This window comes from Taudactylus pleione, unplaced genomic scaffold, assembly GCF_031769625.1.
Source record: "Taudactylus pleione unplaced genomic scaffold, aTauple2 ptg000175l, whole genome shotgun sequence".
Taxonomy (NCBI): Eukaryota; Metazoa; Chordata; class Amphibia; order Anura; family Myobatrachidae; genus Taudactylus; species Taudactylus pleione.
The window spans coordinates 181,103-194,555 of record NW_028284577.1 but is presented as its reverse complement, the minus strand read 5'-3'; the positions used below and the strand labels follow the sequence as shown (position 1 = coordinate 194,555).

At 50.2% G+C, this 13,453-nt stretch overlaps 1 protein-coding gene across 2 annotated transcripts in view; it reads left to right on the top strand.

Annotated features, from left to right (window-relative positions):
- The window catches only part of TECPR2 (tectonin beta-propeller repeat containing 2), a 137,684-nt gene that overhangs the window by 36,062 nt on the left and 88,169 nt on the right, over positions 1 to 13,453 (top strand). For both annotated transcript variants that reach the window (XM_088475650.1, XM_088475651.1), the window contains exons 9-10: positions 242 to 1,020; positions 2,452 to 2,635. In XM_088475650.1, coding sequence (XP_088331776.1) covers positions 242 to 1,020; positions 2,452 to 2,635 — 963 coding nt within the window. The remainder of the gene's footprint in view (positions 1 to 241; positions 1,021 to 2,451; positions 2,636 to 13,453) is intronic.

Genomic DNA, 13,453 nt, shown 5'->3' with positions numbered 1-13,453 from the left:
TTTTTAGGACTTTAGAAGCCTGCACGGTCGCAAAAAAATCAGCAATTTACATTAACATCAACATTTCATGCGACTCAGATCAGCCTCCTAATGTATTTGTAGCCAAATCTGTACCGATTCACACCCCTTGGTGTCACTGTGGAGCTGGCCTGCCATGGCCTAGGAGAGTGTTTTGTGCTAGATACATTATTTATTTTTTATTATTAATTTAATTTTTTCTTATTTTATTCCCTGACTTCAGAAAACGGATCCAAGAATGAAGAAATGGGCTCGCTGGAGAGCACACCCAGCGTGGACAGCCCACTCTCATTAGCCACGGCCATTTTCCCTAGTGGCTGCGCCGATCACCTAAGCTCTCAGGAGAGCCTGGCTAGCGGGAAGAATGAAGACACAAACAGCCTTAGCACAGTCCAGGCAGCGTCTGACGGGCATAACGTGGATAGCGCTGATGGTGGCGATAAAGAGGAGTTAGCAGTCGGTGGGAAGATTATTGATGTTCTGTCACTGGAAGCTGCCGTAGACTCTGCAGCCGACTCACAAACTGCTGAGGAAGGTAAAATATCACTGACAGATGAGTGTCTGGATCGTCAGTCCGTGGAGAGCAGCGATTCCATGGAGCCGTGTCCTGGAGACCTGAGGGACGGAGGACAGGATGGGGACGGGATATGTGAGGGATCACACGTCTCTGGTGTCTCACAGAGAGAGTCCCTGGACTGTGCTGAAATGTCTAAGGGGCAGCAAGAGGTGTCAGGGACCCGGTGCCACATACCCTCAAGTTATATTGGGGATAACGCCCGTCAGACTGCTTGTCCCTATCCCAAGCTGTGCGCAGAGGCCGCTAATAGCTGTAGGCCTGAGCGTGGCGACCAGGATCAAGCATTGGCGTCCAGTGACGAGGAGGATATTTACGGACGTAGGATTCCTTACTCTTCCTCAAGTACCAGCGTGACGGATATGGCCGCGCACCACAAATTGTCTCTGTCTATGCAAGAAGATAGCTCCTTGCTGAAATTGGAACAGGTATTACTGATCTGCCTGCAGTCTGCTTTATGGCGTTACCACTAGCATCATATGTATGTATGTATAGAGTATGCTGTATAGCGTATGCTGGGGGGCACCCAACCAGCAGGGGAAGAACAGTTCTGCCACAGCTAGGATTCCATTAAGGGGCACATCCACTAGACGATCTACTCCCTGTTCAATCTCTAAACGATTTTCCCTTGAAACTTTATCTTTCAGTCTGAAGGATTTGCAAACTATCTTTAATAGATCAAGTGAAATTGACCTGCATGTTCGGTCGACTGACGAGACGATCAAACGACCAGCGGGAGCGTGCGATCTATGATCGTTAACGACCAAACACTGCACAATTTATAAACTATTTTTAAACGATAGCGACGTCGTTATCGTTCAATCGCCTGCTAAAATCGTGTAGTGGATGCCACCCTTAAGGGATTCAGGCCAAATCATCGGGACATTACAAAGTCTGAGTTTAGCCAAACAAAACAAACTTTTTATTATGCATCAAAAACAGTTATCTGCGCCCGGAGCCAAGCATAACGTAACAGTTTGTTCATTTGCGCCCCACCACAAAAATGCAAAATTATAGTTCAGATTAGGTACAAATCTTGTGCACCAGGATTTTTATATTGAGGTTTGAAATCTTCGTATACTGAATAGAAAGTAAAGAGCGCCAGTTCTGCGTCCTACAAATGTGAGCTTATAATTCCTGACACACACACACGTTAGACGTTAGCGGTGTATGTTTTATATGAGCTTTCCTTGCCGCTGGAGTGTATGTTCTCATTCTTGTCGAAGCATTTCCAGGTGGCTCACACAGGACAGATGCATTTATCATTGATTTGTGTATTGCTTAAGCTGCTGTGTAGAGAATGTGGAGGCCATTGTTTTGTAGGTTGAACCAATAATTGTTAAATGCAGCGGCCATATAACCTGTAATCAGGGCCTTTTATAGCTAGTCTAACTCAGAGGTTCCCACACGCGGTCCTCAAGGCTCCCCAACAGGTCAGGTTTTAGAGATATCCAAGGATGAGCACAGGTGGTTCAATCAAATTGACAGAGGTACTAATTAAGTTACTTGTGGTCAAGCATGGATATCCTTAAACACTGGACTGTTGGGGTACCTTGAGGACCAAGTTTGGGAACCTCTGGTGTAATGTTTTTGTATCAGGGCTCAGTGGAACACACAGAGTTGTCCTTAGTCTCAGCTGACATGGATTTGCACCAGGGAATCTGACTATACCTGTAACGCTGCTATATGGTCAGCGAGCTCCCCGTTTACCTGCCTCCCCTCCGCAGTTGTCTCTTCCCCTCTGTTACTGCCACCTCTCCTGTCTCTTATCTGTATGTGTTACAGGTACCACATACCGGCCATATTTCCAGTGTGATTGGCATGTTATAACTTGCAGCTCTTTGCTCTAATCTTCTTAGCTTGCAGAGAGTTGGATGGTTTATTCGGGACCTGCCAGCGGGATCCTCAGCCTGGTTGTATCTGAGAAGTATGTCTGGTGTTTGGACTACAAGGGATCATTGTACTGTAGCTCTCTGCCCGCTGCTGGCCTGCGGTGGCAGAAGTTTGAGGAAGCCGTCCAGCAGGTGGCAGTCTCCCCCTCAGGTTTGTTTTCTAATTCCAGACAGATCACAGACATGTATCTCCTTCTCTCTTTATGTTTCCCCACATAACAATTGTCAGCCCCATTTCTGCAGGGTAAGGGGATTAATCCTGCGTCATGTAACCAAGCCGCCTAAAAGGTAATTGGTGGTGCCGATGCTTTGGTAACCATTCCTACAGTGGCGGATCTAGACTTTACTTTTTTTGGGGGGGGTTTTAAGAATAATACTGACCCACATGTGCACCAAACTCCCCCTCCCTCAGAACCCCATGTGACAGGGGCATGTTATGTGATTATCATGCAATGCAGACATATGAAAGAAGCAATATGCTGTAACAGACTCCGTTATGTCTCACAGAACCCTAACAATACAGTGTCAATGGAAAGATGCTGACGTCTATGTTACAGGCACTGTAGCCCTGCCCAAAGCAGACACATTATCACCTATCCATAGCATTGCATTGCCATTAATGCCATTTTGTGGAATACATGATAAAATGACACCTATAAAATGACTTAAAACCTTGTACATAGACTGAAGCAAACTATATTTAGATCAGTAAAGTTACTGATTATGGGTCAAGGATAACTGCTACACTATACCACACAGGTTACTACTACTCATCTCAGTGACACAAAATAAGGCTTTGCTATTACATTTGACACAAAATAATAAACATTTGGTAAATCCCCATAGGCAGCAGCATTCCAGTCTATTATGCAGTCACACAATCTTAGCATGTCAGCGCTACGTACCTCAGTGCCACCCTGGCACTGCAGTCTCCTTAACTGCCCATGATGCTTAATCTGTGCCCCTTCTACACCCCAGGAGCTCCCAGGCTGGGAAGGTGGTATCACTTGTAGTTTTTGTTTCATCCTAACCCTCCCCAGGGGCAGTTGGCTAACCTCTTTACCCCCAAAATAGAGTAGCAGCAGATCTCTGAGCAGCAGAACAATAGGCATGACAGCCTTGCACTAGGCAAAGTCTTTAGCCTACCGCCCCTCACCCCCCGAGTTTTGAATAAAAAATTCTTACCTGCTTCTGGCTGGCATGGCTGCGGTCCAGATCCATGGATGTCTGATGCCAAACGCTGTCCATAATCCACTGCTGCAGTAAGATTTCTAGGTAGAGGTGGGGGGAGACTACATGTTAGGACAAAGGGGAAGACAGCAGTAAGAAGACACTTACCACATCACTTGGCCACTCAGCCGAATTGCACTGGAAGCCCCCCATGTGGAACTTCCAGGTGCAGATTCAATGAAAATTAAAAGAACTTTTCTTAAAAAAAGGAAAACATGCTCTATTTTACTAATAAAGCATTGTTTTCCTACCTCAATTATCTACTTAATGTTACCTAATAGGTATCCATCTATCTATATTTCATTTTATATATATATATATATATATATATATATATATATATATATATATATATATATATATATATATATACACACACACATATACTCACATATGCAAGTGCGGTATATATCAGGGAAACACCCATAGATTATGGGCACTGAAACGTTGCATATACTGTATATGCCGAATTCTACTTTATTTCATCAAGCCGTCAGTGCTGCACCTTTGGGGTCTAAAGATGATTTTGGTCTGTGAGGGCACTGGGAGAAGAATACTGTGTGTTGTGGTTGTGCTGGACGTTTTAGTCCAACAGGTCTGGCACTCACAGTAAAATTCAGTACAGTACTTTGCCCAGTGCCCTCACATGAAGATAAAATATTCCAACAGGAGGTGCGGCATTCGCGGCCTATGGTAAATGATCCACATTGCAGCAGATGTATGCTGACGTTTTGGTGCTTGATAACAGTGCGAATATTAATAAAGCACTAAAACGTACAACTGGGTCGTGGATCATTTACTGCGGACCACGAGTGCCGCCCCTCCTGCTGGAAAATATATCGCGAGGGCTGGGAGAAGTGACTGCCTGAAAGCAGCACATTGGTGGCTGGTTCCGGGGAGGGAACAGCCACCATGCAGTGCAGAGAGGGAAGGGGGCGGGGCCTGGCAGGCACTACTGCTGCTGCTGGCTCAGGCTGCGCTGCAGTCACAGCCAGACAACTGCCGGTAAGTGTGGGGGCGGCGGCCGCGGCTTACAGAATCCGTGGCCGCCACCAGTGTTAAGTAAAAGGATGTCTGTTTCAGAGACATCCTTATTACTTTGTTGACAGCCTCACTGCCGCCCCCTCAGGTGCCGGCGCTCTAGGCAGCTACCTAGTGGTAGAGCCGGCCCTGCAGCCTTGACAAGGCTCTCTGGAGGAGGAGGAACCCTTCCCAATGCTGCTGCTGGTGTGCACAGTACTCTGCGGCGTGCGTCACTGTCGGCTGCATGCTTCCTTCCCGCGCGGTGTTGCACTACAACAGAGGAGGAGAAGGGATGGACCACACGGGGCAGGCAGCTGCTGCAGCGCTGCCCGCTGTCGTGTATTAGTACCGGTGCGCCCGGCAGAGAAGGATCCGGGCACACCGCTACTATTGTACATTGCAGCAGGAGGCAGATGCGAGGTGATGATTGCTGGTGGGGCCAGCTGCCTTACCTTAGTTACGGCCCTGCAGGCAGCAGCCACACTGCCCGGCTGAGCCTGTGATGCTCATTGTAAGTGGGCAGAGCTTCCGGCAATCGGGGCTGCGTGTAGAGGGGGCGATCGCCCCCCCTGGATTCGCCACTGCATTCCTACTAATGTCAGTGAATAACCAATACCGCCTTAGCCCTGTCTTTGTATACGTGTGTGGTATCCAAATCCAAATTACATTTGTATCCAAATGTAATTTCCTCCCATACATTACCAGGTTTTCATACCAACCAGACAGATGTCTGACAGATAATTGTATAGTGTAATCCCGGCATAAGTACAGATGTGTCCTCATACATGTAGCCTCCTTGCACGCTAAACAGCCCTTATAGTCGCGCAATGCTGTGGTATGACTGTAGCGCTGAGCATCTTTTCGTGAAACGTTTTACCTTCAAATGCGTCTTAGTCGCACATCGATCTAAATAGATATCACAAGCAGCTACTGCTGATTAAAATGATATGCAGCATGCCTGTTATGTGTGCGTCTGCGGGTGTATCTGCATGCGAAACGCTACGTTGCGGTCAGCGGCTGTAATACTGTAACGAATAAGATGCGTTTGAAGGTGAAAAATCACACGGAGCTCCCGCGGTATGTGTAGCGCACGGAGGATAGATGTATGTGGACACATCTTTAAATAAAGCCCTTGGAGAGCCATAGAGCGGAGTGGCTGCCCGTAGCAACTAATCGCCTTCTGTCCTACATCTAGCGCAGGCTGTAACATCACAGAAGCTGATTGGCTGCCCGTAGCAACTAATCATCTTCTGTCCTACATCTAGCGCAGGCTGTAACATCACAGAAGCTGATTGGCTGCCCGTAGCAACTAATCGCCTTCTGTCCTACATCTAGCGCAGGCTGGAACATCACAGAAGCTGATTGGCTGCCCTTAGCAACTAATCGGCTTCTGTCCTACATCTAGCGCAGGCTGTAACATCACAGAAGCTGATTGGCTGCCTTGGGCAACTGCTCCACTACCTCTCTCCAAAGCTTGGTACATCTCCCCCATATACTTTTTTTCTGGCTGTTCTATAGTAACAGTCACAGATGCTCCGTTGTGATACTTATCACCCTGCTCCCATACTTACCCCATTCCTCTCCTAGGTCTGTCCCGTCTCCCTCACTGTGGGAGCTGTTGGGGCGCACTCTTAGGCTTCCATTCCACATGCATGGGGGCGACGGGACAGACTTTACTCAATAATTATGTAGATTTGTTTAATGTTTGTATTTGAGGTTAATTTTATATGATATGACGTTTTTTTCCAGTGGATAACTTACCTCCCCCAGCTTCATAAAAGTTCCAGACATTAACAGCCTGGCACCCATTTTTTTTTTTTTTTCCATATAGCATTTAATAAAATTCCTTTTAAACATTTTTTCTACCTCAGGGTTCTTAGGGATCCACAGGGATACCTTGGGGTATAGGTCTTGGCTCCACAGCCATGGGCACCACAGAGTTAAAGATGTCCTCCCAGGATGCACTGGGCCCCCTCCTATACCCCACCCCCACCCCCAGGCCAAGGCACCTCAGTTTTCAGTAGGTGCCCGGCCGGGAAGCTGGGTCATCGCAGAGGGGGGCTGTGTAACAGCCCCTGAAGATCTTCAAGAGCGGTAGCATAGGACTGTCCAGCGGACGTCCATGCTACCGCTCCGACACCCCCGCCGGCGCCGACCACCGGTAGTGATCCGGGGAGCTCGGCGGGCTCTTGGGGGTTCCTGCTAGCGGAACCTCCGGGGGCCTGGGACTGTGGCCGGACCTACGGGGGGCAGCAGGTAAGCAGCGGGCGTCTGCGGTAGGCGCCCGCTGAATCACAGCCCGGCGTCCCCAGGGCTGGGGGCTCCCTGGGGACGGCAGTATAGTGGAGCCAGGCGGATGCCTGCGCTCTCCACTAGACCACCAGGGATACGGGGCTGGAGCGTTGCGGAACAAGCTCCAGCATCCCGGGGGGTTAATGGCCTGCCAGGGGTGGGTGCCTTCCCTGTAGCGCACAGGAGGCTCCTCCCCATCACTGCTGTCGGCGCCTTACATTAAGGCTTTGGCGGGCTGAGGCAGTGATCCTCCTCCGGCCCGCCTCCCTTCATCCTCCGGCGGCCATTTTATGTGACAGACGCTGTGGTGACAGGGAGCCTGGGGTGCCCCTTACATACCTCTCCTCCAGTAAAGGTCAGCGTATGTAGCGCTATAACTGCCAGGCTGTAAGTCTGTGTAAGTGATAGTGCATTTAGTGCAGGTGTTCGCCATTTTAGCTATCCCTATTTCTTCCTCTTGACCAGCCCTCTCAGTGCCAGTACTGTCAGGGTAGGAATTTACCTCACAGTTTATGATTTATTTCTGTGAGAGGAGAGTCACATACCACTATGTCCAGTGAGCACTCTGTTAGATTAGCACCTCTCCTATTTTCCTGCTCCAGATGTAAAGCAGGTGTGGGGGAGGGGCGGTACTCCAGGATGGGTTATGTGCTGCATGTTTGGCCGTCCCTGGTAACTCTGCTGTACCCAGCACCTCTCAGGAACCACCTTGGGCTTGTTTTGCACAAGCCCTGACTGTTCTTGTAAATAGGCTTGCAGCCCCTCCTACGTTTCCACAATTGGGGTTTGCACAGCAGGCGGTAGTCCCGCCTCCGGTTCTGGGAGTTCCGGGACCGATAGTAATGCAGTGCCCCCCGCAACAGGTCCTTAATCAGGCTGACCCAGGTTTGTCTGATTCTGGGGTGTGGAGCACACAGCAGGATCAATCCAGACCTGCTAAAAGACCGTTATTGTCATATCCATCCGCTCAGGATGATGAGGATGACTGGTCGTCTGATGAGGGCGAAATTCTAGATTTGTCGGACACTGACACTCCTCAAGCAGAGGCTAACTCTAGTATTTACATTCCAGGCCTCATACGGGCAGTCCGTGCGGCCATGGTAATTACTGACGACAACTTACCTGCAGCGCCTACTCATGCTTATTTTAAAGAGGTTAAAGGAGCTGCAGCAGTTTTCCCCCTATCTGGTCAGCTAGTTGATCACATGGAGGAGGCCTGGAAATCTCCAGGAAAAAGATTTCAACCTCACAAGCGTCTGGCACGTACTTATCCCTTCGCGGAAGATTATTTCACTAAATGGGAGTCTCCTCCTCAGGTGGATTCTCACGTTACGCGCTTAGTAAAGAGCGCAACTTTGCCTATGCCGTCTATGTCTTCTCTGACGGATACTACAGACCGTAAGGTGGAGGTGTGTCTTAAGTCCATCTATTCCCTTGCTGGAGGAGCATCTAGACCAGCTATGGCTGTCTGCTGGGTGGCCCAGGCTATGGAAAGGTGGGCGGACGCTTTGGAGACATCATTCGCTTCTGAGGGTACCAGCGAACAGGTTATGTTAGTGGGTAACCTTCGGGATTCCGCTACGTACATTAACGAAGCAGCTTTGGATTTGAGCCTGCTTACTTCTAGGATTTCTGCGGCGGCTGTGGCCGCTCGACGCTCCTTGTGGTTACGTTCGTGGAGGGCGGACGCTGAATCCGAGAAAGGCTTGGAATGCTTACCCTACAATGGACAGGTCCTGTTTGGACCAGCCTTGGACAAAATAGTAGACACGTTGGCGGCTGCCAAATCTGTGTGTCTACCCTCAGCCCCGACTCCGTCTGGGTCTAAAAATCCGTCCTTTCGGCCCTATCGCCCTCCGGGAAAACCTAGGGTTCAGTCCTTTCCGAGACCTTCAGGTCCCAAAAAGACCACTAAGACCAAGAAGCAAGCTTGGAGTACCAGACGTCCAGCTGCCAAGCCTGACGACAAACCCTCAGCCTGACTGGTTGGGCCTCCCCTTGGGGGATCCCAGGGTGGGAGGCCGACTTCTGCAATACACCCAGTGTTGGTTCAAAACTACCACAGACACTTGGGTACGGGAGGTGGTATCTCAAGGATATGCCCTCTCCTTCCGCAGAAGGCCTCCTCATCAGTTCTTTGTAACAGCAGGTCCTTCAGATCCAACGAAGGCTCTAGCGATCCAAGAGTCAGTGCGTTCTATGCTTCAAATGGGAGTAATAGAACCTGTTCCGTTATCCCTGAGAGGGACCGGATATTACTCCAACCTTTTTCTGGTTCAAAAACCAAATGGATCATACCGACCTATACTCAACCTCAAGTCCCTGAACAAGTTTTTAAGGGTCCCTCGGTTCCGGATGGAGACTCTGCGTTCTATTGTTTTAGCTATGCAGCCTGGGGATTTTATGGATATTCAGGATGCTTACCTGCATATCCCCATTGCCAGGGTTCATCAGCGCTACCTCAGATTTACAGTGTTGGACCTCCATTACCAGTTTCAGGCCCTACCGTTTGGCCTTTCCACGGCTCCTCGGGTGTTCACAAAAGTAATGGCGGCACACCTGCGGTTGCAGGGAGTTCGCCTGTTACCTTACTTGGACGACCTTTTGTTGTTGGCAGGGTCGCCACAAGTCCTTTGCAGCCATCTACAACTGACAAAATCGGTATTGCAGGCTCATGGCTGGATAGTGAACTGGAAGAAGTCCTCTCTAATTCCTTCTCAGAGAATGGTCCATCTCGGGGCATTGTTGGACTCTCAGCAACAGAGGATCTTTTTGACGGAGGAAAAGATAGCCCTGTTGCAGTCCAAGATACGCAATGTTCTAAGCAGTCGCCGAGTGTCTCTTCTCTCGGCGATGAAGTTACTGGGATCCATGGTGTCAACGTTCGACATGGTGGAGTATGCCCAGTTCCACTCCAGGACTCTACAAATGTTGATCCTGTCCAGATGGGACAGAAATCCCCGTCGAATAAAGACGCAGATGATCAGGCTCACTCCGGAAGTGCGCCTGTCTTTGACGTGGTGGTTACAAAAGTCTCATCTCAGCAGGGGACGTCCGTTTTGGATTTCGGATTGGGTCCTTCTAACAACGGATGCTTGCCTTCGGGGCTGGGGCGCTGTGACAGGCCCACATGTCTTCCAGGGCCGGTGGACGTCAGAGGAATCGAACCTGCCAATCAATATATTGGAAATTCGAGCAGTGTTCAGGGCGCTGCAACATGCAAGACCGTTCCTGCTAGGGAAACCTGTGCAGGTTCAGTCAGACAACGCCACCACGGTGGCTTACCTAAATCATCAGGGAGGAACTCAAAGCCAAGCGGCTGTAAAGGAGGTGTCCCGCATTCTGACTTGGGCAGAAGGCAATCTGCCGGCCATTTTGGCCGTCTTCATTCCGGGTGTGCTGAACTGGGAGGCGGACTTCCTCAGCCGCCACGATGTACACCCGGAGGAATGGTCTCTTCACCAGGAGGTGTTCCAACTCCTGGTGGATAAGTGGGGTCTTCCCGAAATAGACCTCATGGCCCCCAGACACAACCGCAAGCTGTGGGCGTACGGATCCCGAACAAGAGACACGGGAGCTCTCCTGGTGGACGCTCTGTCGGCACGGTGGAACTTCCAATTCGCGTACCTGTTTCCTCCATTCTCTCTGCTGCCTCGAGTAATTCGAAAGTTCAGGCAGGAAGGAGGCAAGATCCTGCTGGTGGCCCCGGCGTGGCCCAGAAGGAGTTGGTACTCGGATCTCCAGTGTCTATCCATCGACACTCCTTGGCTGTTACCTCAGAGGCCGGACCTATTGTCTCAGGGTCCTTGTCTCTACCCGGACCTGAGTCGGCTATCTTTGATGGCGTGGCTCTTGATGCTTCCCTCTTGAGGTCCAAGGGTTTCTCTAGAGCGGTAGTCAATACCATGTTACATGCTCGTAAGCCGGCTTCAGCTAGAATTTACCACAGGGTGTGGCATACCTATTTTGAGTGGTGTCGCCCTAAAGCGTACGATCCTCGCGAGTTTAGAATATCGAGAGTGTTGGCTTTCCTTCAGGCAGGCTTGGATTTAGGTCTACGCCTTGCTTCACTGAAGGTGCATGTTTCTGCCCTGTCGGTTTTGTTTCAACGAAGGATTGCCACGCGGCCTGATATCCGTACCTTTATGCAGGGTGTCCTTCGCATTCAGCCTCCCTATGTCCATCCGGTAGCTCCATGGGATCTGGCTGTGGTCCTGAAGGCGCTACAGGATCCTCCATTTGAACCTCTGGGTTCTGTGGATCTGAAATGGCTTACGGCAAAAACAGTGTTCCTTCTGGCTATTGCTTCAGCCAGAAGGGTGTCGGATTTGGGGGCTCTTTCGTGTCGTCCCCCATTTCTAATTTTTCATTCGGACAGGGCGGTACTTCGTACCGGTCCCGAATTCCTTCCTAAAGTAGTGTCTAGTTTCCACATTAACGAGGAAATTGTGGTCCCAGCCTTTAATTCATCTGATCTCTCAGCTGGTGAGGCTTCTTTGGATGTGGTACGGGCTCTGCGGATTTACGTGGACCGTACCAGTTCTTTGAGAAAATCGGACTCTTTGTTCATCCTATATGGATTTCATAGGAGGGGTTGGCCTGCCAATAAACAGACTTTGGCACGCTGGATCTGCATGGCGATCTCTGAGGCATACACTCACGAGGGACTCCCAGTGCCACCCTCTGTGAAAGCTCATTCTACAAGATCTGTGGGACCTTCCTGGGCAGCTCGACGTGGCGCCTCAGCTCTTCAGCTTTGTAAGGCGGCCACGTGGTCCCTTGTCCATACTTTCGTCAAGCATTACGCCTTTGACACATTTGCTTCTCAGGATGCTTCCTTCGGGCGGCGGATTCTCCTCTCAGCACAGGAGCGTCCCCTCCCTTGAAGGATACTGCTTTGGGACATCCCCAAGGTATCCCTGTGGATCCCTAAGGACCCTGAGGTAGAAAACAGGAGATATGGTAAGAACTTACCTTTGTTATCTCCGTTTCTACGAAGTCCTTAGGGTCCACAGGGCGCCCGCCCTGACGCCCTGTGCTTCTGTAGGGGGGTGTTCTGGTCACCAGTTTCTGTCTCCCTTTTCTATGAGAATGTGAATCTTGTGTGTTCCAGACTTTCTTCTTCCTTTTTCCTCTCTCCTGGCCTATGGCTTGATACTAAAACTGAGGTGCCTTGGCCTGGGGGTGGGGTATAGGAGGGGGCCCAGTGCATCCTGGGAGGACATCCTTAACTCTGTGGTGCCCATGGCTGTGGAGCCAAGACCTATACCCCAAGGTATCCCTGTGGACCCTAAGGACTTCGTAGAAACGGAGATAACAAAGGTAAGTTCTTACCATATCTCCTGTTATTTAGGCGCAATGTAATTCCTCTCTCATCCAGTCTGAGGGACACTGCTGTACTTTGGGCTGTAGAGGGCGCCAGAGCTGGAGCAGACACTAAAGTCCAACTAAACTTGTCTGACAGCTTGCTCCTCCCCCTCTACATCCCATGAGAGGCCATAAGACAGCAGTTTATGTGGGGATGACATCGGTGTATTACCCATCATTGGCACCATCGCCTGGGAGCCATCGATGGTGTGCACCCTTGGTCATCCCTGGTTGCAAAGGCTCTGTGACTGTATTCTCTCTCCCCTGTAATGGCTGAGCGATAGCAAACTAGTCTTTATACTTCCTCTTGTGTATCTGGCTGAGTACAGCTCCTGTATTCTGTCACAATGCAGTATTCTCCCTCTCCTACGCTGCCTCCTACCTCCGGGGTTTTATAGCGACCCCCTCTCCCACGTGTCTTATGTGGCCGGTGTAATCTGCTCTCATTATCCTTGGGCACTGCTTTCAGTCTGGATATGTTACAGGTACCACATACCGTCTATTTTTGCAGGTGGGAGTTACGGCCGGATGCCTTATGAGAGGGTCTTACGTCTGGGAACCAGGATACACCCTGGTAGAACTGGTTGGCTGCTGGTCTGGGGAATGGTCACCAGCTCCCTCAGTTCTCCCGTGGCTGTGGCTAGCTGGGCTGTGCTCCCTTACTGCACATCAGCAAGTGTATCCTGATGGCCTTTCCACAGGGGCTTATTCCCCGCTCCATCCGAGAGACCAGTAGGTGGGTCACCAGTTCCGCTTGATAATCCACGTTCCGCCATCCTTATTGTGAGGCCGGCCACACTTCTGGCTGACTTCTCGATGATACCATTTATCCTCTCTTAGGCAGTCTTCTGCATCTCGCGACCTCCGGTTCTTTCCTCCTGCTCCATTCGGTTACCAGTGGAAACGCTGAAGGCATGTGAGATTCGTCATCATCTATGCATAGCAGTGTTCTCCCCGGAAAATTCTTCCAGCCGGGTGGCATGAAGAAGTAGCCGGGTGGGGGCCTTCGCAAAAATAAAATGTTTTAGACCCTGACCTCATAATGATTTAAACTTGA